Source organism: Marmota marmota, unplaced genomic scaffold (assembly GCF_001458135.2).
Source record: "Marmota marmota marmota unplaced genomic scaffold, marMar, whole genome shotgun sequence".
In the NCBI taxonomy this organism is placed as follows: Eukaryota; Metazoa; Chordata; class Mammalia; order Rodentia; family Sciuridae; genus Marmota; species Marmota marmota.
Genome location: NW_026000173.1, coordinates 1,267,835 through 1,292,345, shown reverse-complemented (window position 1 = coordinate 1,292,345; position 24,511 = coordinate 1,267,835). Strand labels below are relative to the sequence as shown.

The 24,511-nt window shown below is 36.9% G+C and overlaps 1 protein-coding gene across 5 annotated transcripts in view; it reads right to left on the bottom strand.

The window, feature by feature from the left end:
- Rimklb (ribosomal modification protein rimK like family member B) overlaps positions 1–24,511 on the bottom strand; it is an 83,336-nt gene that overhangs the window by 42,121 nt on the left and 16,704 nt on the right. For all 5 annotated transcript variants that reach the window (XM_048787844.1, XM_048787845.1, XM_015506569.2 and 2 more), the window contains exon 2: positions 3,243–3,469. In XM_048787844.1, coding sequence (XP_048643801.1) covers positions 3,243–3,417 — 175 coding nt within the window. In that variant the 5' untranslated portion in view covers positions 3,418–3,469. The remainder of the gene's footprint in view (positions 1–3,242; positions 3,470–24,511) is intronic.

Sequence of the window (24,511 nt, the reverse complement as noted above, 5' to 3'; positions counted from 1 at the left end):
GGTGTGGCAGCGCTTGCTTGTAATCCAAGTAGCTTGGGAGGCTGAGGCAGAAGAGGACTGCAGGTTCCAAGCCAGCCAGAGCAATATAGTGAGGCTGTAAGCAACCTAGTGAGACCCTGTCTCAAAATAAATAATAAAAAGGGCTGGGGATGTAGCTAAGTGACTAAGTGCCCCTAAGGGGGTTCAGTCCCTTGTACAAAAAAAAAAAAAAAAAAAGATAATCAGAGCAGTTTTTAATGAAGATTCAAAAAATAAAGAGGAAAGACCAATGTGAAAAGAGAAAGAGCTAAAGGGCGTTGTAGTCATTAAAATTTGAGGCCAAGACTGTCTGACTCAGAATAAGAAGACAGAATGGTTAAAATTTAGAATGAAAATAAACAAGAAAATTGTGTTAAGACAGGCTCTAAAAGAGTTAAATTTTTAAATGTCATCACAAGTCCAGGTGTATGTGAGAAAAGTGATGTTATAAAGAAGAACGTTGTAGGGGAAAAAGTGAGTTCAGCTTTGACAAACTGGCATAGAAATGCTAGCTGACATAGAAGTGAAAATATATAGCAGGCAAATTGAGAAAAAAATGCAGGAATAATGGTTTTCAACCCTAGATCTTTTTCAACTATTCAAACTAATTTCTACCTGCCAAATCTTGCCTACTTGGCAGACACTAGATTTCTTTTTCTTTTTTTGAAGTTCTGAGATCAAACCGAGAGGCACTTAACCATTGAGCAATATGCCTGGCCCTTTTGTTGTTGTTGTTGTTGCTTATTTATTTATTTGTTTATTTATTTATTTATTTTTTAGGTACCAAGCATCGAACTCAGGGGCACTTGAACACTGAGCCACATCCCCAGCCCTATTTTGTATTTTGTAATAGGGTCTCACTAAGTTGCTTAGTACCTTGCTTTTGCTGAGACTGGCTTTTAACTCCATGATCCTCCTGCCTCGGCCTCCTGAGCTGCTGGGATTACAGGCATGCGCCATCACACCCTGCCCTTTTTTATTTTGAAAAAGGGTTTTGCTAAGTTGCTTACACTGACCTCAAATTTAGGATCCTCCTGCCCAGCCTCCCAAGTAGCTGGCATTACAAGCTCTGCTACCAGGCCCAGTTGAGACACCAGATTTCTTAAAGAACCCTGGCTCTGGCCATTGTTTTTCTAATCTGTAAAACACAGAAGTACACACCAAAAGCCTGTGGGAGTGGTATTATTTGAACTAATGTTTCATATTGGCATATCTCTTCTCATGCACACTTCAAGAGCATAGCTCCCAACAAAAAGTATCTGAGGTTCTGACTTCAGTTTCAACAATAACTACACACACACTTATACTAAAAGTTATAAGCAAGCTATAATAATTTTACATGAATTTGAATAATTATTAAAGACGACCTCTAGAAAACAGGAACTATGTTTTATTTTGCATACCATACCCTTCAGTAAACTAGTATCTAGGAAGTACTCCAATAATATGCAATGAAAGAATGAAAGAGAGTTTGCTCAATGTCTTCTGAATCTGAAAATCTAGGCATATATATTGAAAAAAGAATTGGACTGAAAAATAAAACAATGAACATAATCATCATAAAGTTAGTAACTAGCCAGTGCAGCAGTACACACTTTTAATCCTAGTGATTCAGGAGGCTGAGGAAGGAGGATTACAAACTCACGGCCAGGTCTCAAAAATAAAAAGGACTGGAGGTACAGGTTAGCGGTACAACACCCCTGGGTTCAATCCCCAGTATTTAAAAAAAATAATAAAAAGAAAGAAAAAGTAGTAATTATATCCAAGAGAAAAAGAATACTCACTTAAATGAAACAGCATGGAAACATAACAACAACTGCTCAAAGAATGAAATAAATGTTAAAAGAAGGCTGAGAATAAAGACTGGTCTAAGATGGTCTACTTATTAATTGAATCTGTGGAATTAGACAAGATTCTGCATCTTTTAATCACCCTGTGAATGAAATTATTTTCTAACAGCAAATAAAAGTAAGAATTTAATATACTCTGCATATCTTTAATTCACACAATAATTGTCTCTCCCCCACTGTATTAATGAGGAAATTAAAACCATGGAGCTTCACTATGATTCTAGTCACAAAGCAAGTAAATAATCTACTTTTGTTTGTTTCCTAAGTGATCTAGAATGTGCATATGCTAAATTACAAGTTATAGGCAGGCACAGTGGCACACGCCTGTAATCCCAATGGCTCAGGAGGCTGAGATAGAAGAATTGTGAGTCCAAAGCCAGCTTCAGTAACACTGAGGTGCCAAGCAACTCAGTGAGACTCTGTCTCTAAATGAAATACAAAATAGGGCTGGGGATGTGGCTCAGTGTTCAAGTGCCCCTGAGTTCAATCCTCGGTACCAAAAAAGGAAGAATACTAAATTACAAGTTATGTTCTGAAAGCCAATAAAAAAATTCCACTTTTCTGATACCATATGAAACTCCCAGACAGAAATACCACTTATGTTAACAAACCGTAACTTTCCAAAGCAAAAATTTAGATTTCTGAAAGTTAGACCTCAAGAATTGCTATGCTCTTCCAGGGTATCTTTCCCTTTAAATTCTAAAACAAATGTGAAATATTACAAATACCAGAAATATTTTTATCATTAACACACATCATTAGTCACATCATTAACGCACACTTACCCTTAATAAAACTGTTTTAGTAGTTTAAGCCACACATTATTTTGTAAAGAAAATGAAAATAAGAGTCACTGTACACGGATTAACAAGACCTCTGAAAGATACAAATTCCCTTAGGAGTTCCTTATAAACAAGTATTTAAAACTAGAAGATAGAAATAGAAAGGAATGATGGCACACACCCTGTAGTCCCATCTAATCCAAAAGCTCAGACAGGAAGATGGCAAGCTCTAGGTCTACCTGGATGACTTAAAAAGAACCTGTCTCAAATAAAATTTTTGTAGGAGGGATTGGTAATGTAGTTCAGAGGTAGAGCATTTGCCTAGTATGTGCAAGCCCCTGAGTTCAATCTCCAGCACTGTAAATTAAAAGACAATAAAAATAGAAGAAAACTAGAAAGTCATTTTAAATTTCCTTCCTGTGTTTCCTAAATCCAATTAGGAAACTAGTACTATTTTCCATAAAATTTACTAGATTTTATGATCATACGATGCTTAAAAATGCTAAGGCTATTAATGATTCATTTGTCCTAAAAAAGAAAGATTCACCCTATTCCAAGCAAAAATTCAAAAGATCAGTCAGGATAGACTTACCCAGGTTTCCTTGCTCAATTGTCAGCACCACCTCATCCATCACCACAGCCCTGAAGTCCAGTTCCTCTTCACCACATTTGGACTTCAAAGCTCGTAAGATCTCTTTTTGGGGATAGTCTTCCCTGATACGACGATCTGTCAAAAACCACAATTTTGCAGCCACAGAGCTACACATCTTGATCTGCTTGTTCTTTCTCTTCTGGATTATTTCTTCTTGAATGTAAACTCTAGATGGAAAAAATATACATACAAATCAAGAAATCAAGTGCAAATCAAGGAATCTACTTGATGTTTGGATTTTATACATGCAAATGCTGAGTATACAAAACTATGCAATAACTATAATATAGTCATTATATAATAGCTAGGAATAAGGTAAAGATACTACGCCTTTTTTCATTTTCATTCAAATTAAAAATTATATACTAGTAAAAATATAGAAACTGGCAACTTTTCCAGAAATAAGGTTTCTCTTTTGTCCTTTAAGGAAACTCTCACTGCAGCTTAACATTAATAATTTCAGTTGGTCACTTCAAAGAAAGGTGGGACATAAAGAAAGAACATAGACCAGTATATTGTCTAGCAATATACTTCAACTTGATCACCTCCTTTTCAGTTTTATTTCTTCACTCAAAATCAATCTCCTTCTTGACATGAAATAGACGAAATCCCAATCAACAAGATACCCCATATTTCCCATCAGTAGTCTCATTATGTATATTTTGTATCTGTAATTAGCTTAACATTCAATTTCCTTCCCATGCTTTGTAATAGTACAAAATGAGATAACAGCACTGATATTACTAGATAATTAAATGCTGACATCACTTACGTAGTAATTTTAATCAAAAATAAATACAGAAGAAGCAAAAGGACTTTGAATAATCAAAGTAAATGCCCAGGTCCTCACACTAAATTTTGTCCATTTCAGTCAGAGAACACTATGCTCTTACTCAGTGTTTGTATTCTTTCTTCAAACAGAAATTTGGAAACTCAGTTTACTAGAATACAAAAAAAAAAAAAGAGAACTTTTTTCACAGTGATAAAAAGTCACTAGATTTTGAGTAAGACAACAGTTTAAAGTTGTCTTCCTGAAAGGCAAAAAAATAAACAAAATGAGTCTGAGAATAAGAAGGAAGTTTTAAAAATTTTTTTAATTAAAAAAATTTCAGGGGTTTGGGGTTGTGGATCAGTGGTAGAGCACTTGCCTGGTATGTGTAAGGCCTTGGGTTCAATCCTCAGCACCACAAATAAATAAATTAATATATAAAGGTCCACTGACAACTAAAAATATGTTTTTAAAAAGTTTCAAGTACAGTTGTCCCTTGCTCTAGGTATCCAAGAGGTGGTAAAATTTGGTTCCCAGAACTCCACCCCTGCCTACACACCACATCCTACTCCCAGGTACAACAAAATCCAGAGTTAAGTCCCTTACATAAAACGGTATATTTTCATACAACTGTACACATCATTGGGGATTAGATGCAGGGACACTCTACAACTGAGCTATATTCCCAGCCCTTTTTAATGTTTTTATTTTGAGACAGGGTCTCTAAGATACCAAGGCTGGCTCCAAACTTAGAATCTTTCTGCCTCAGCCTCCCATATTGCTGCAAATACAAGCTTGCACCACTGGCCACACCCGGCCCTCCTGTAAACTTTAAATAATCTTTAGATTACTTATAAGATTTAATTCAGTATAAATACTATGTATGTAGTTGTTTTACTGTTTTGTTTAAAAATACCAAGAGTCTGTATGTTTTCAATACAATATTGACTGAATCTCTGGATGCAGAACCAGGGCATAGAGGGCTGACTACTATTCAAGTATTATCCCAGATAAGGTGGTAAAACTAACTCAAAAACAAAGGGTAAAGATTAGAGGATAGCAAAATCCAAAGGGATCAGCAGCTTCATGAAGAGCAGCAGCTATACTGGTCCTTCATGCACACCTCCACTCTCTCTCAGATATACAACTGGAAGGACCTGATCCTCGGAAATATGGTAAAACCAAAGTCAACAGTGCATGTTGACCTACACCATGCCTGTGAAACTCACTCACCTACGCTATTCTCAATCTACCTATCCCTCAACCCACTTCCTCAAAGGTGTAAATAAGTCACTGATATTAAATAAGAAGGATATCTATTCTAAATATGATAATAACTTACACTAGTAAGGAACCATGCTCACAATAACATATTATACTCAATTCTGGTCAATCTGTAAATTAAAAATTATACTCTTTGTGTTATAGTTTGTGATGTTTAAACCTCATTAGAAGATGACTGCCAAGCTGGACATGGCAGCACAAACCCATTATTTCAGCTACTCGGGAGGTTGAGGCAAAAGGATGGCAAGTCTTACATCAGCATGGGCAACCTAGTGAGACCCTGGGTGATAAGAGTACCCCGATGCTGCTGTTGATGATGATTATGATGAAGAGGAAAAGGAAAAGGAAAGAGGGAGGAGGAGGTAGCAGGAGGAGATAATAATAATCACCAGATGTAATGAAATAAAATATGCGTTATGGGCCAAGTTCAAGACCAGCCTTGGCCACTTACTGAGATTACCCCATCTCAGCCAAGTGCGGTGGCACAGGCCTGCAATCCCAGCAGTTCGGGAGGCTAAAACAGGAATATCGAGATTTCAAAGCCAGGCTCAGCAAAAAGTGAGGCACTAAGCAAATCAGTGAGACCGTCTTTAAATAAAATACAAAATAAAACAGAGTTCAATCCCTGGTACCTGCCCCCCCAAAAGATTACCCCATCTCAAAATAAAAATGGCTGGGGGTGTAGTTCAGTGGTAAAGATTCCCCAGGTTCAATCCCAAGTATCAAAAGTAAAAAAAAAAAAACACTTAAAATATCTGTATATTCAGTTATTAAAACTGCCATTAACCTCCAACACTCAAGCTATGTCAGTCCCTTCTCCCCTGACAATTGATTCTTGAGCCTCATCTCTTCACTGATGATTTAATTTGATTATGTGGTGGGCTTCCAACTAAGTGTGGCAGTTCTTACCCCAATAGCAATCAGAATGAAACCTTATAACCATTGGCAACTAGGAAACAAAAATGTTTTGCTGATATTAATGTCAGCTGTTGAAAACTTCATGGATCCCAAATATTTCCAGTAATTCTGTAATCAGACAATACAAATATCTACCCACCCCCCTTGAATAGTACAACTTTCAGTCAACCTGTTTTTTCACGTGAAACCTCTAGTTGTCAGATAACTGTTGTAAGACGTCTGAATCATAACTATTGGGATTCCAATTCAAAATCTATCACCCAGGTCAAGTTCAAAGACTTGGGCCTGGCATCAGGTCTAGAAGCAGGTCTATACTCTGCTCTCTGATTTGCAATGGGTTAGAAGGAGCAGTTGTATAGGTTATAGCTTTCTTGCAGATACCACACATAATCCCCAATTGCCATAAAGCTGGAAGAGGCCAATGGTACATTCCCAAGGAACTGCATTCCCTCAGCTCATTCTCAGGTCCCATGCAGGGCAAGGGGTACATTGTCTGCATACATGTGTGCCTAACATTCAAAGAGATGCTGTCAACACGACAGCTCTCGTGGATCTTCTCAATTTCCCTCTTTACTGGAAAAGGACTTCCTGACTTTAGATTGCAGAATGTCAAGTGATTTTATTTCTGGCATCTATACTCCATTTTCTTCACTCTAACACTTGCCTGAATGCTAAATAAGATACACTTTTGTGATGTGGTTTTTTATAAATCCAGTCAGAGCAGGTGGGGTACAGAGATGATCACTTCATACTACCTGACCAACAAGCTGAAAAGACCATAATGCATAGCTGCAAACTCAATCACTGCGGCAACTCCTGGCAGATTATGTATCTAGGAATATCATCTTGTTTAGTTTAATAGCTATACCTGACATCCTTGAGGACAACTCCATGTTTCTACACTGCAACCAACAACTATAGATTCAGATTTGGCTTCCTATCACCTTTCATTTTCTGTTTTGTTTTGTTTTTTGTGATACTGGGAATTAAACCAAGGAACACTTTACTACCGAGTTAAATCCTGCCCCTCTGCCTTTGTATAATTTTATTTTGAAACAGGGTCTCACTCAGTTTCCCAGGCTGGCCTTGAATTTGGGATCCTCCTGACTTGGCCTGCCAAGTAGCAGGGATTACTGGCATGTGCCACTGTGCCCAGCTTCATTTTCTGTTTTCTTTCCTCCCCGCCCCCCCCCCAGGGACACTTAACCACTGAGCCATATGCTCAGACCTTTTTTATTTTGAGACAGATCTTACTAAGAAGTAGTTTAGGGCCTCCCTAAATTGCTAATGATGGCCTAGAATTTGCAATCCCCTTGCTACTTAGCTTCTGGAGCTGCTGGGATTACTGGAGTGTGCCACCACATGTGTTTACCTTAGGGCTATACTATCAGGATTCACATCTGAGACCCAGAAAGGCCCTTGAGCCAAACACAGTGACTAGAGCTCTTTCCTCCACCAGAGTCTTCCCAATCTCAGGCAGCCAACATCAAGTGGACACCTCACTCCACTGGCCACAGTATATCCATCCTTAATGAAATTTTAAAACATCTACTTTTCTACCTTTTCAACATTTTGATGTTGTCTGTATGTACTAACAGTAAGGAAAAATGGCTTGGATTATAGCTCAGTGGTTGAGTGCTTGCTTGCCTAGCATGGGTAAGGCACTGGGTTTGATCCTCAGCACCACATAAAAAAATAAAGAAAAAACTAGTAAGGAAAAATAAATGCTGATAAGTCAGAAAGCATGCCGAGCACAGTGGTGCACACCAGCACCAGGAGGTTGAGACAGAAGGATTGAAAGTTCAAGGCCAGGCTGGGCAACTCAGTGAGACTCTATCTTAAAATAAAAAGGACTGGGAATGTAGCTCAATGGTAGATCAACCCTGGGTTCAATCCCTAGTACCATTAAAAACAAACACAAAAATCTGGACAGCACAGTAAACCTATATAGTACAGAAGTTCACCAATAAAATGACAATCTTACTGATGATCCAGAATCGTAAAGTTTAAATGACATTCACAATTTTAAAAAATAGGAGCCAGATATGGAGACACGTGTCTATAATCCCAAAAACTCAGGAGATTTAGGCAGGAGGATCACAAGTTCAAGGCTAGCCTCAGCAATTTAGCAAAGCTGTCTCAAAATGAAAATAAAAAAGACTGGCAATGTGGCTCGGTGGTAAAGTGCTCATGTCAAATTCCTAATACCAAAAAATAAATAAAAGATGCAAAAGAGTCCCCTGTAAAATAGTTACTTTTCCTGGCACTTAAAGGAGTAAACTTGGGGGCTGGAGGTGAGGCTCAGTGACACAGCACTTGTCTAGAATGTGTGAGGCACTAGGTTCAATTCTTAGCACCACATATGAATAAACAAATAAATAAAAGGAGGAAACTTGATCATGTAATAAAGGTATCTGTAAGAAAATATTCTTCAGCAGTGTAAGATAAACGCAGCATTTACAAATGTCCACATACATACCATTTTCTCAGAATACGAACTCGTATCACTAACTCCTATTCTCTATTTTGTTATTTCTCCCAGAATATCAAGAAAAATAATACATAAATACTAAGGTGTCAAGTAAATACTATGGGGGAAAAATATCTTCTTTGAAATTAAAAAAAGCCATAGAAAAAAGTTGAAAGAGCTGACAAATTGGGAAATGACATGGGCTATATACAAAAACAATTAGAGATTAGAATCTAACATATATAAGAAACTTTGGAGAAGTCAATAAAAAGCAATCAGAAAATCTAAGATAAAAATAAGGAAAGGAGGTGGGGCTGGGGTTGTGGCTCAGTGATAAAGTGCTCGCCTAGCATGCATGAGGCACTGGGTTTCATCCTCAGCACCACATAAATGTAAAATAAAGATATTGTGTCCATCTAAAACTTAAAAATAAATATTTTTTAAAAAATAGAATAAGGAAAGGATAAGAGCAGGCAGCTCATGGCAGGGAAGGCTAGGATAGCGAGCAAGCTCAGAAGAGGTGCTCATACACAAATACAGTGCAACCACTGTCTGGAACAGACTTTAAAACCAGCTCCCTGGGAGGAGGCGAGTACTCATTTGTAGTATTTGCTAATTTCCATGACGCACATATTCTTACCATCACTGACTTCAAACCACCAGTGTCAGGTCACTGGACAAGAAGTTGGGAAGAAATGTGCTCATTCAGCTCTTGTGAGCTGCTCCTTCAACATACGGCTGCTTTACCCATGCACGTGGCAAAATGTCAGAAAGATAAGCCCACAGACTGCCAAGGATATGGGGAAATGGTAATCTTGTGCACTGCTGATAGGAATTTAAGCTGGCAACCACATTCTATACAACAATCTGTCTGTGTTTAGTGAAAAAAATAAAAGTAAAAACAGTATGCTTTAGGACTCTGCAGGCACTTTCCTCAGTACACCTCAGAAAAACTTTTACAACTGTCCGAAGCACCTTCTTCACATGGCTTCCAGGCAGCCAATCTCTCATTCACCAGGTGACCTTACACAGTTGGTGGCTTTAAATACCATCTGTAGATTTATAATTCCCAAGTTTATATTCCTATCTCTGAACTTTGGACATATAGCCAACTGCCTACTCAACATCTACTCTCTGGTATATATACTACACAGCTCAAATATAACATGTTCAAAATGGAAACTTTCCCCATGTGAGCAAATGGCAAATCTCATCTGTGTGTGCTCACTAGTGTCATTCCTTCTGGATTCTCCAAATGAAAACCACTGATCTCATTCTTTTAAAAGTTCATGATATCATATTTATTGAGGAAATTCATCAATGCCATAGAAATCCTTACAGATGGATAGCAACTAGAGAATCCAGGAACCTCCTCCTACTGCTCCTACTTGGGCTTGTCTTCCTCTGACCCATCTCCTCTTTATTCTCAAGGTTACAATTAGGGACCTNGGGGAGGGACCATTTACAGGGGGTATTAAACCAAGGAGTGAGCTACACATCCCTACCCCTGTTTATTTTGACACAGGGTCTTACTAAGTTTCCCAAGCTAGTCTAAAACTTGAGATCCTCCTGCCTCTGCCTCCTAAATTGTTGAGATTACAGGTATGAGGCGCCAAACTCAGTGAGAATTTATACTTGTATAAAGTGGCACAACCTTTAATCTTAGTAGCTCAGGAGCTGAGGCAGAAGGATTACAAGTTTAAAGCCTGCCTCAGCAATTTAGTGAGGCCCTAAGCAATTAGGCAAGATCCTGTCTAAATAGTTAAAAAAGGTCTGGGGATGTGGCTCAGTGGTTAAGCATCCCTGGGTTCAATCCTTGGTACCAAAGCAAAAACAAAAACAAAAAACAGTCATCAAGAATACAAATAACAAAAATTCTAGAGAGGATGTAGAGAAAAATTAATACTTTTACATTGTTGGTGGGATTATATTTTTTAAAAAATGAAAAAGAGGAGCGGGGGTTATGGCTCAGTGGTAGAGCGCTCGCCTACAACAGGCGAGGCCCTGGGTTCGATCCCCAAACACCACATAAAAATAAATAAAGATATTTTAAAAAATGAAAAAGAGTGTCTAGGTGCTTTAAAAGATATTTTAGAGAGTATTGCTTTAAATTATTTACTCTGATTTTTAATTCCCATTTAGACCAAACCTAAAGATATCTTTTTTCTACCTTACAAATTGTTTCAATAAGCATTCCAGTATCTAAAACTTATCACTTTTCCATCGGTTCAAATGTCCTTAATAAATAAAGGGGAAAGTTCAATGTTTGGAGTCAAAACCTTGTAATACCTTATGAGCATTTAGAATTTTATGAAAGGATTCATCTCTTCGCCTACAGAATAACAAATGAGACAGCATAGTATTTGCAACAAATATAGAGTAAAAGAAAAAGTTAAGGGCTGGGGATGTGGCTCAAGCGGTAGCGTGCTCGCCTGGCATGCGTGCGGCCCGGGTTCGATCCTCGCACCACATACAAACAAAGATGTTGTGTCCACCGAAAACTGAAAAACGAATATTAAAAAATTCTCTGTTACTGATGTGATTCTGCAATCTATGTATGGGGTGAAGGTGGGAGTTCATAACCCACTTGAATCAAAGTGTGGAATATGATATGTCAAGAAATTTGTAATGTTTTGAACAACCAACAATAAAAAATTAAAAAAAAAATTCTTTCTCTCTCACTCTCTTTAAAAAAAATAAACAAAAGATATCGTGTCCAACTACAACTAAATTTAAAAAAGAAAAAGAAAAAAAGTACCTATAAGTGTACATCTGAAGATACTAAGATATTTTTTACTACCAGAAAAACCTTTAACTCCAGATAAGACCATAATGTATTAAGTCAGAACTCAACTGAAGAAAATAAATGTTGGGGCTGGGGTTGTGGCTCAGTGGTAGAGCGCTTGCCTTGCACATGTAAGGCACTGAGTTCAATCCTAAGCACCACATAAAAATAAAAATAAAGATATTGTGTCCATCTACAACAAAGAAAGAAAGAGAGAGAGAGAGAGAGAGAGAGAGAGAGAGAGAGAGAGAGAGAGAAAGGAAGAAAGAGAGAGAGAGAGAGAAAGGAAGAAAGGAAGGAAGAAAGGAAATACATACACAGTTATCCTTCAGGAGCCAAGGGGGACTGATTCTAGGACCTCCCTTTCCTGTGAGATACCAAAATCCCCAAACGATCAAGTCCCACATATAAAATGGCATAGTACAGGCATATAACCTAAGCATATTTGCCCATATATTTTAAATCATATCTAGATTACCTATAATATCTAGTACAATGTAAATGTTATATACATGTGTTATACTGTGTCATTTAAAGAATAATGACAAGGGGAAAAATCTGTATATGATCAAGTATTCTTTTTTTCTCAAATATTTTTAATCCAGGTTGGTGGAATCTACAGAAGTAGAATCAGGGATAGAGAGGGCTAACTGGATATAATATACTATATAATTTGTATACAATTCTATTATGATGTACACTAGAATAAAACCCCATTTGTAAATTGCTACAGACTTGATTTCAACGAAAACATTCAATTTTCCCATCCACTGGCTTTCAATTAATTTCCTTTCTTCTGACAGCTCTCCTGTACATAATCCTCAGAGCTGTGTTCCTAAATCCTGTTTTCTTCTCTGGAAAATCACCCTCATCCAGGTTTCAATTACTATTGAAACATGGATCCAATATTTCTTCCCAACCAGGAGCCTAAGACTGAATTTCAGATCTATTTAATCAGCCTACCAAGCACCCTAACTTAATGCCACCTACTATTGGCTCATTGGACTTACACAAAAGACACATAATTTTTTTTTTTCAATTCACATACCTGCTTCAGTGCCTGTATTCCCTGTTGCAGTATGTCAACTTGGTTAAGCTATGATGCCCACCTTTTGATCAAACACTGATCTACATGTTGCTGAATGTATTTTGTAGATGTGATTAAGCCTATAATCAGTTGACTTTAAATAAAAGATATTAACCTCCAAATGTGGAAGGGCCTCATCCAATCAGCTGAAGATTTTGCTATTGGGCAAAAACTAAAAAGAAGGAATTCTGCCTCAAGAGTCAGGACTCACAGACACCCTACCTGATTTCCAGTCTATTGGTCTGCCCAGCCAACTAACTCAAGACTCAATGTCAACTTGTTTTAGTTCACAGGTGGTCAGCTTTCTCTACAGATTGTGGACTTACCAGATAAACTATTAATCCTATCTCCTAATTACTTCAATTTTACTTTCTTTGGTGTCTAGTACATTCATCATATACCTAGAATACTATAAAAGCCTATGAACTAATCTTGTACTGCCTCTCACTTCCAATTTTCTAGACATACTGTATCCTCTTACGTTTCCTATTGCTTTGAATATACACTCACACACATACACAGTGTGTGTGTGTGTGTGTGTGTGTGTGTATATATATATATATATATATATATACTCAAAACCAATCTACTTCAAAACTCTGAATTGAAATGTTTAATACATTTGTTAAGTTTCCCCTGACTCCTACAATCATCCTTCTTCTATGTTCGTACATTATCATTTACATATATGTGTGTGAATGTATATAAACGTATATTCCTTCTAGCACTATCACACTATAATACAGATTTTTTTTAAACCAGGATCTGCCAGTGCTATAAGATGAATTCTTAATTCATTATGTTTTCAAGCAAACTATCATCTTTTTTAAATGATTCTACTTCCTTACAAAATAAGTCACACTTGAAAGCATGTTCAAAAAATAAGCCTAAATTCTCAAACTAGGACCATAAGACATTCAGGGGGCTAGGACCCATCCATAAGACATTCAGGGGGCTATGAACATTTTTCCTAATTTTTTAAAACATCTTTTAGTTGTTGATAGACCTTTATTTTATTTATTTGTATGTGGTGTTAAGAATTGAACCCAGTGCCTCATGTATGCTAGGCAAGCACGCTGCCACTGAGCCACAACCCCAGCCCCTTTCCTATAATTTTTATTACACAGAATTGAAAAAGTTTTGGCCCTATTTCCCCAATATTGTTAAATCTTATTATAAACATGAATTACACTTTCTTGTCTATTCTCAGAAATAGCACTAAGACATATAATAGAAGCACAATGTATGAAAATGTTGAATGACTACATGCCTTATTAAAATTCAGATACTGGGCTAATTTACTGAGCACTTTCATAAATGCTATTTCAACTCAACCTTAGGCAGTATAATAACCATTTTATAGATTAAGAAACTGCACAGTGTTAAGAAATTTATAAAATACTAATAACAGCATTAAGTAACACAGTCTGGATTTCAGGAGAGTTTCAATTCTAGATCCCAAGAGTCTCCCTTCAAATCATACTATGTATTAATTGGCTTAGTAAATTTTTACCTTTTAATGCCAACTTTACAACATTTCAGGTCTTGGCTAAAGAGCCATTTATCAAGGTTTGTTTCCTCATCACTGAGTTCTAATACAATTCTTTTCAACACACAAAACAAAATTTCATGTGTATAAAATGTTAATGGTTCCTTTACTCTAACAAAAGTCTATCAGAAGTAGTCTGTGGATGTAGCTCAGTGGTAGAGTACTTGCCTAACAAAAGACCCTGAATTGAACTCCCTTGTACCAGGAAAGAAAAACAACGAAAGTATATATGAATTATTGTTAGAACTTAGAGAGAAAAGGGATAGGGACAAAAGAAAGATAAGTTAAAGGAAACCACCCATCTTGATTGAGGGAAGGAGAGAAAAACTTCTTTGCAGTTCTTTTAAGTAAGGTGCAAAAATTACAGCAGCACAATTCACAATAGCCACTTTATGGAACCAGCCTAGGTGTCTGTCAACAGATGAACAGATCAAGAAAATGGTATACAGACACAATGAAATCTTACTCAGCCAAAAAAAAAAGAATGAAATCACCAGGCATTGTGGCCCACACCTGTAATACCAGCCATTTGGGAGGCTGAGGCAGGAGAACCACAAGTTCAAGACCAGCACCAGGAACTTAGCAAAACTCTCCCATAAATTTTTTTTTTTAAAAAAGGTTGCATAGCTCAGTGGTAAAATGGCCCTCCCTGAGTACAATCCCCAGTACCCCTCCCAAAAAAAAAAAAGAAATTAAGTAATTTGCTGGTAAATGAATGGAAACTGAAGAATAATATTCTTATTATTTATATATATAAATATTAGTTGTACTTGGACACAATACCCTTACTTTTTTTATTTATTTATTTTTATGTGGTGCTAAGGATCAAACCCAGTGCCTCGCACATGCTAGGTGAGTGTTCTAAAGCTGAGCCACAACCCCAGCCCTGAAGAACAATATTCTAAGTGAAATAAGCCAGACTCAAAAGTCAACGATCAAATTTTTCTCTTAAATGAGGAAAGTTGCGNTGTGTGGAATGTATATATACCCCTCCTGTCCTACAATAAACGGCTCCCACTCCTGCTGTATCAATGTACACAAGTTGTTCGTCACCCCCCGGTTATTTTGCTGCAGCTGGACTGCGGCAATCCTTTGGTTCAATCCCTGGTACTATTTAAAAAAAAATTTTTTTTGTTTACATTTCATAAAAATACTTTCACCATACATTTTATATTTTTCTCATTTAATCAGTACATAATACAATAATTATATGAGGAACTCAGGCCACATGTTACCACCATTCTAAAGAAAGACCAGCCCAAGATTCAACAGTAAAGCCATAACTGGGATCTTTTCCTGATTTTGTTGTACTCTTTTCTACTATACATAAAGACATCAAAGGGAATTTGGATAAAGAAAATAAACTTATATTTGAGTGAATATGTATTTCAAATACAATGTTTATTTGTATTATTTGATCTTCACAGACGCCTCTTTGAAATATTACAATCTTCATTTGCAGTGAAGCTATTCTAGCACAGGTTAGATAATATGTCTAAGGTTACAACTGGAAAGTGGTAGAGCTAGGGTGACTTTAAATTCCACACCTTCTATGACAAAGATTGCCAAATGTCCTGTCTCCCAATATCTATTTTCTACTACTACTTCCTTAGTAATAATTTAGAGGGAGGGAGGTTACTGGAGATTGAACCCAGGAGTGCCTAACCACTGAGTCACATCTCCCTCCAGCCTCTTTTATTTTTAATTTTGAGACAGGGTCTTGCTGAGTTGCTTAGGCTAGCCTCAAACTTGCAATCTTCCCGCCTTTGCCTGGGGTTACAGGCATGCACCCCTGTACCCAGTGATACCTAATATTTAGTTGGCCATAATGCCATGTAACAAACTGTGTTCTTCATGCTTCCTTATAATTAGATGTGGTCATATAATTAAATTTTGAGCAAAGCAATCTGGGCAAAAGTATTGTGTTGCAATTTCCAGAAAACATACTCAAAAGGTTTACTCTTCTTTGGTCCTTCTTTCATCCTGTATCTGGAATATGAATGTTATAGCTACACCTCTGGCAATCATCTGTACTCTGAGAACAGAGGTCAACCTTGGAGTTGGAAAGAACTTGAACCCTGACAACTGCACAAAGTCAGGGCCTTGTATTCCCTCTCTTTGCAGGAGAAAGAAATATATTTCTATCTTGTTTACAGTATTTGGGGATTCTTTGTTATAGGCCATTGAATCTTTTATTTTTCTGGTACTAGAGATTGAACCCAGAGGTGCTTTACCACCTGAGATACAACCCCTATTCTATTTATTTATTAGGTAATACTTAATTAAGAAATTTTATTTGAGAGAATTCTTTATAAAGCACCATAATAAAGCTTTGATCATAGATAATAACATGTTTTTTCCAACAGAGCCAATTGAGAGCACTGCCATCAGTAGCCAGGATAACAAATTGTTAGAAACAAAAGCTACTATGATCATCCTCCATGTTTTCTCTCCCTGTTCTCTGCCCTATGTAATGTTACACCAACCAGGATGTTCATCTTCCTTGACACGTAAGCAATGGTGGGGTGGGCATATCAAGAGGAGTTATATTCCACAGCCTGTTAATTAAAAAGAGCACAGGCCCAAATCATTATCACAACGGATTAGGCCCTGACTTCCTTAACAAGACTCCTAAAGCACAAGAAATAATCAAGAACTAATAAATGGGATGGACTCAAACTGGAAAACTTCTCAGCAAAAGAAACAATCAGTGAGGTGAAGAGAGAGCCTACATTATGGGAGCAAATTTTTGCCACACACACGTTAGATACAGCACTAATCTCCAGGTATATAAAGAATTCAAAAAACTTAACACCAAAAAACAAATAACCCAATCAATAAATTGGCTAAGGAACTGAACAGACTCTTCTCAGAAGAAGGTATACATTTGATCAACAAATACATGAAAATATTCAACACCTCTAGTAATCAGAGAAATGCAAATCAAAACTACTTTTATCTCACACCAGTCAGAATGGCAATTATCAAGAATCAGATAACAATAAGTACTGGCAAGGATGTGGGTGAAAAGGTACATTCATACATTGCTGGTGGGACTGCAGGTTGGTGCAACCAATCTGGAAAGCAGTATGGAGATTCCTTAGAAAACTTGGAATGGAACGACCATTTGACCCAGCTATCCCACTCCTCCATCTATACCAAAAGGACTAAAAATCAGCATACTATAGGCAATACAGCCACATCAATGTTCACAGCAGTTCAATTCACAATAGCTAAACTATGGAACCAACCTAGATACCCTACAATAGATGAATGGATAAAGAAACTGTGGTATATATACACAATGGAATATTACTCAGCATTAAAAGAGAATAAAATTATGGCATTTGCAAGTAAATGGATGGAGTTGGGAGAATATCATGCTAAGCTAAATAAGCCAATCCCAAAAAACAAAAGACTGAATGTTCTCTCTGATAAGTGCATGCTGATCCAAAATGGGGGGACGGGGAGTATGGAAAGATGGAGAAACTTTGGGCAAAGTGAAGGAGGGGTGGGAAGGGGGCATGGAGGCAGGAAAGATGGTGGAATGAGATGCACATCATTACACTAGATATATGTATGACTGCACATATGGTGTGACATTGTGTACAACCAGAGAAATTAAAATTTGTGCTGCAATTGTGAACAATAAATCGAAATGCATCCTGCTGTCATATACACCTAATTAAAATTAATTAATTTTTTAAAAAAGAACAGGGGCAGAAGGAGTGGTATAATGACTCTTGCTGTAATTCTCTGTTCAATCCAGAGACAGGACAGTCAAGCAGATGCTGCTGTCTTTTTTATTTTTTGAAATAGAGGCTAAATTGCTGAGTCTGGCCTCAAACTTGCAATCCTCTTGCCTCAGCTTTGAGTCACTGGGATTACAGGTGTTTATCACCACATCTGGCTTAGGTCACTGCAATGCATTTAACCATAGCATTTATACCCTATCATACCTGTACAAAAGTCAATGGAAGGCAGGACCAGGGGCACATACCTGTAACCCCAGTGACTCAAGAGGCTGAAGCAGGAAGATTGCAAATTTGCAAATTGCAAATTTAGGCCAACCTCACCAACTTAAGCAAGGCCCTAAGCAATTTATTGAGACTGTCTCAAAAGGAAAAAGATAAAAGGGCTGAGGATGTAAACTCAGATGTAAATCCCTGGTAAAAACTGACTCTGAGTTAAAAATCCCCGGTAAGAATTTAAAAAAAAAAAAAAAAGAGAAAGCCATAGGAAATCATTCCCTTGACATCATTAAGTGTTGTATATCAGCGGCAAAAAGTGGTACCAGTGTTTATCACATTTATTGTGCAGGTCACACACACCCCTGAGACATATTTCTATACTCAGGAAATAAAAATATATAGAGACATATTTCTATACAAACTGTTCTAAGTAAAAAATTAGTCACAATCCCACATAAGCTAAGAATATAAACTACTAAGTATACAAGACTAAGTAATCTGTTCAATTAATATTAAAACTGTCTCCTAAGTATTCTAAAGACACCATGGCAAACAAAATAGTGTCAACATGCATAAAGCTAAAAATGCCTGATGCTAAATGTCATGAGTAAGACATTTAACATCATTTATCACTGGAAAAATGCAAATAAACACTACTGCACCTACCCCCGAAAAGCCATAATGAGATACTACCACCTTACACCCATCAGAATAATTACTATTTGAAATATATATATATATCAAGTGTTGGTAAGGATACAGATACAAGTAAGGATATAGGTAAAGAAGAATCCTTGTGTACCACTAATGAGAATATAAAATGGTTCAGGCACTGCAGAAATATTATGATTGTTCCTCAAAAAATTAAAAACAGATCCATCAGTATATACAACTGTAATGCACTAAAAAAATGTGGAAAAAATTAATAGAATTACCATATGATATAGCAATTCCCCTTTGGATATATACCCAAAAGAATTGAAAGCAGGGTCTCTCCATATCTGTACACTGGGTTCACAACAGCATAATGCACAATCGCTACAAAGTAGAAGCAACCCAAAAGTCCACTGACACATGAATAAGCAAGCTGGGATCATGTATATGAAATGGAATATTATTCAGACTTAAAAAGGAACACAATTCTGATACATACTATAATCTGGATGAAACTTGCAGACATTATGCTAAATGAAATAATCCAATTATAGAAAGATAAATACTTCATGATTTCCACTTATCAAGAGTAGTCACAGGCTGGGGTTGTGGCTCACTAGAACAATGCTTGCCTAGCATGTGTGAAGCACTAGGTTCAGTTCTCAGCACCACATATAAATAAATAAAATAAAGGTCCGCTGACAACTAAAAAAAGAAAAAAATTTTTAAAAAGAATATTAAAAAACCAAAAAAAGTAGACATGCTGGGCACAATGGCACACGCCTGTAATCCCAGCCATTCAGGAAGCTAAGGCAGGAAGATCATGAGTTCAAAGCCAGCTTCAGCAGTTTAGCAAGGTCCTAAAGCAACTCAGCAAGACCCTATCTTTAAATAAAAAGGGCCGGGGATGTGGCTCAATGGTCATCTGATCTTATATTGCAATGGTTAAGCACCCTTGGGTTCAATCCCTGGTACAAAAAAAAAAAAAAAAGTCACACATGGAAAATAGAACGGTAGTGACCAGAGGCTGGGGATTAAGGGAAATAGGGAATTTTTTCATGGGTAGAATTTCAGTTATACAAGATAAGAGTTCTGGAATAGATGGGGATGGTTGTACAACAATATAAATGTGTTTAATGTCACTGAACTTTATACCTAAAAATGGTTAAAATGGTAAATTTTATGAGTACTTTATCACAATAAAGAAAAGTCTAAAAGAAAAAAAAAAAACCATGTAAGTTAACTGCTAAATTTTGCACATTTTCAGCTACAGTCAGAAAAATGTTAACTTTTACTTAATTATCTAGAGCTTAGTTACTGAATTCCCCAGATTATCTATAATATTCAAAACATTCTAAACTTAAAGATGGGGGGGGTCTTGAATCAAAATAAAATTTCTAATGATTTCACTCAAGAGGAAAATACATAAAAGTAGCCAGGTGTGGTAGCGCACACCTGTAATCCCAGCGGCTTGGGAGGCTGAGGCAAAAGGATCTCAAATTCAAAGCCAGCCTCAGCAATGGTGAGGTGCTAAGCAACTCTTGACACCCTATCTCTAAATAAAATACAAAATAGGGCTGGGGATGAAGCCCAGTCATCAAATGCTCCTAAATTCAATCCATGGTACCTCCCCACCCCCTGCAAGAAAAATACATAAAAGTATATCTGAAACATGGTGTAAAATTTGAAAAATGTTACAAGATAAAATGCACAGTACAGATCAAAGTTCCTCACATTTAACATGATGTATTAGACCTTCAAACTTTCTTTCCAGTCATTACTATATTTCTAAAAAAGAAGTTAGCAATCTACTCATTTTCACAAGCCCAAGGCATGGCTAACTAAATCACATGTTAAAGGAGTTGGCTAACAACTGATCACTCCAAAGCATCAAGGGAAGAACTTCAAGGTTGCTACTTGGACAAATCTACAGCGATTTTCATGATGCAGCTTTCTAATAAAGTACCAAAACTCTAATGTCACCCCAAATGAAAGCAGAGTAGTAAGAAAGAAGTCATCTGATCTTATATTGCAATTCCATGTTGTATTTGAAACCTTATTTTTAAGAACATGAAGCTAACTGGGTGAGGTGATGCATGCCTATAACCCCAGCGTGGGAGTTTGAGGCAGGAGGATTTCCTCAAAGCCAGCCTCAGGAATTTAACAAGACCCTGTCTCAAAACAAAAAATAAAAATGGCTCAGAATGCAGCTAATGGTTAAGCACCCCAGGTTCAATCCTAGGTACCAAAAAAAATGAAGATAGTAGGCTGTAGTTGTAGCTCAATGGTAGAGCACTTGTCTAGCACATGTGAGGCACTGGGATTCAATTCTCAGCACCACATATAATAAAAATAAAGGTCAATCAACAACTGAAAAAAAATATTTTTTAAAAAAATGAAGATAGTATTAGAAGGAAAAGAAAGAAGAAATGGAATATAAGGAGATGAATACAGAGTGAAAACATTTAACAAATGTGAAGTTTTACATTTTTTTGGTCACAATTTAGTGACATATCACTTATTTGGAGGGGGGAAAGTAGTAAAATTAATAAGGAATGTAAACATTTAAACAACTTTTTGTTTTGCCAACTCAACTGACAAATTGGTATACATTTCATGAGAACCGCAGACTTCTCCAGACACTGCTGGAAAAACTGAATGACAGATAAAAAAATATACGATCAATGAGAAATAGATTGCAAAAGTCCACCAAGACAAAACATACATCAGTGTTATTCTCTGCTGTTATCCAATGGTCAGCAAAGAACATGATATATAACAGACTGACAAGCTAAAGACCACAGTTATTTTGAGTTATTTTTAACAGTTGGCTGTATCAAATCGTATAGCATCAAATTTCAACAGGTATTTTTAATGTTAAGCACCAGGCAAATGTATACTGAGGTAAGATCTAAATGTAGCTGTCAAAATTCATAATTTGTTTCTCTTAAAAAAAAGAAAGAAAAGCAAGTCTAATATTACTTTCCATTATCATCATACAACTCATCCTGAAATAAATAACTTTATTAACAGTTAAATTTAGGGGTAAAAACAAAAAACACAATTTCGTTAATTTTGAAAAAAAAAGATAAGCAGATGGGTTCTGTGTAGACCAGCCTCTAAGGGAACTGAAAAGACTAGCTCTGTGACTTTTCTCCTCCAAGACAACTGAGAAGAAAAGAAAACTTAAATACATCACTATGGCATTAGTGAATATACTATGAAGCTAGAAAGACCTTTTCTGCAAACCTAAAACATACACAGATACCTATGGTACATGTATCTAAAATGTTATGTACAAATCCTGAGGCACTATGTTATTTCTTAATAATCCTTAATGACAAGCAGGAAAATTCCAAATAATAAACGACTATTTCCCCAACATCCACAACACTCAACCTCTCTTGAGAAAATTGCACCTCAACACATCTTACATTTGAAAATAATACCTATTTTATTGTTCCTTGCACAATCTTCTCCCTCAAAATTTAAAATAAAACTATTATATTTTCTAAAGACTTTTTCTCATATGCTGGCAAAATATTCCTTGTAAACTCATCTTCCATAAAAGTCTGTGCATCTACATCATTAAAATGCCCCCAAACAGTTGTCAAGTAACATACAAAAAACTCATCCTCTTTACTTTATGTTTGGTTTTCTCTTCACTTGTTGTTTGTAGGCACAAAAGTTCTTCCTATACCCGTTTTCACTGTCTGTGTCTCTATAAAGATGGTAAAAACTACTCCTTCACAAAGTGTGGAACAACTGGCTGTGCTCTGTCCCTTTCCCTCAGTTTCTACCAATGTTCGTGGTCCATCAGTTACTCAGTTCAAGGGAGGGAACTTTGAGAATAAATGTAATTACTTGCCCCAGCAACAAGCACCAGGTGGATACAAACTGGGGAAAGGAGAAATTGGGGGATATTTTAAAATGTATGTTTTTCTATGTGCCCCAACAAACTAATGCCCAAGGCACGGTTCATATACACTGGTCAAAGAAAATAAGACTATCCACTTCAGTGGGTTTCTTTACAATATGGCGGAGAAGGGAAAGAAGGTTTCTAAGATTTTGCTGGTATAATTTCCCCCTGGAGAGTAAAAGGAGACTGAATGAGAGGAAAGAAAAAATAGGGACAATTTCTTGTTGTCACTCTCCCCTCCACTACCATATGCTATTACTAATGTGAGTATGTTCAATGGGGAATCAAAGAAAATTTTTAAAAAACACTATAACCAAGACAACTGGAATCTTAGCTGATAGCTAATGAGCTACAGGTTAGATACTCAGCCTCTTACCCACTGCAAGGGGGCAAAGCAGGAAAAGTGGATGTTGAAAAAAATGAGGGGAGGCTTGCATGTGACTGAATTTGCTGTTCCCCTTCTTGGCTCTGTTCTCAGAATTAGACTGCACCCCCCGCCAAGCAACTCCAATACCTGGAAACAGTAAGAGAAGACAAGAAAGAAAAAGAAGGGAAATAGAGAAAAGATGGGGGGGGGGGGGAGGCCATGTTGCCAAACCAACAACTAAATTAATGACATTAAAAAAGAAAATATATTATCAAAGATAGAAATGTAAAATTACCTCAAAACAAAAATAGTTCTCCCCTTTAACATACTAACCAAATAACTCTTAAAATAAATTCAACTATGACTTTTTTAAAAGTAGAGGATTACCTATAAAATAAATGTCGACAAATTATACTGTCATATCGTGTGCATGTATGAGTATGTAAAAATAAATCCCATCATTAATACAACTATAATTCATCAATAAAAATATGGAAGGAGAAAAAAACAATGTTTAACCTACATGACTGGAATTTCAAAGTTTTATTCCAAATAAGTACCTTTTGCCAATTCATTGTTTTTAAGAAATCACTTTAAAAGAGAAGAAATCACATTTAAGCTATTCAATATTGTGAAAGGGGAAAAAAAGGCATTTGAGCAACATTTAAATTTTAATGGTTACAGTTAATAAGAATGCCCACCAATAAACACACAAGTGGACAGAAAATCTTGTATATTAAAATAAGCTACCTCTGCACTTTCCTTACAGATTTAGAATGTAGCCAAACACCACAATGACGTGGGGTAAAAATACATGCAATGGTGAAATAACAGCACACTGAAAAAGAAAAATTACACTTAAGATAAACTCAGCACCGTTGTTAGTAGAACCCCCATTCAAAGCAGAATTAGTGCCCTATCTCTATTCACAAAATATTGGGATTACAAATCTGGGATCGGAGATAAATAAGTAAGACTAAAGTTATATTTTGTTTGGCTTGGTTTTGAGGGAGTATTTATATCATAGTCAAATGCTCTAAAAGAAAATCAAGACAAGTAATTATTTGATTATCCTCTTCTTATTCAGAGGGCTGTCAAAGGAAAACGGGAAACGACTGACAATCTCAAATTCACACGTTAGGAGGAACATAGTAACTGCAGGGTGTGTGGCACGCTATCCAGCTGCTGGGGTCACGCTACGGAATTCAGGGATGCATGGGCGGTTACCACACGCCGGAGGACTGGTTAGCAACCCGCAGGTTTTACTACAGCAAGCATTCCCAGGGTTACCACACCCCCTCGCCGACAGGGGAAACCATACTTCTTTCACGCCGAGGTCGCCGCCTCCCTCCGTCAGTTATCCCAGTCTCCAGCACCCCGCACTGTCGACCCCTCCCCGCACGTAGGCGACCACCGAGTACTGCCCCGCTCTCCAC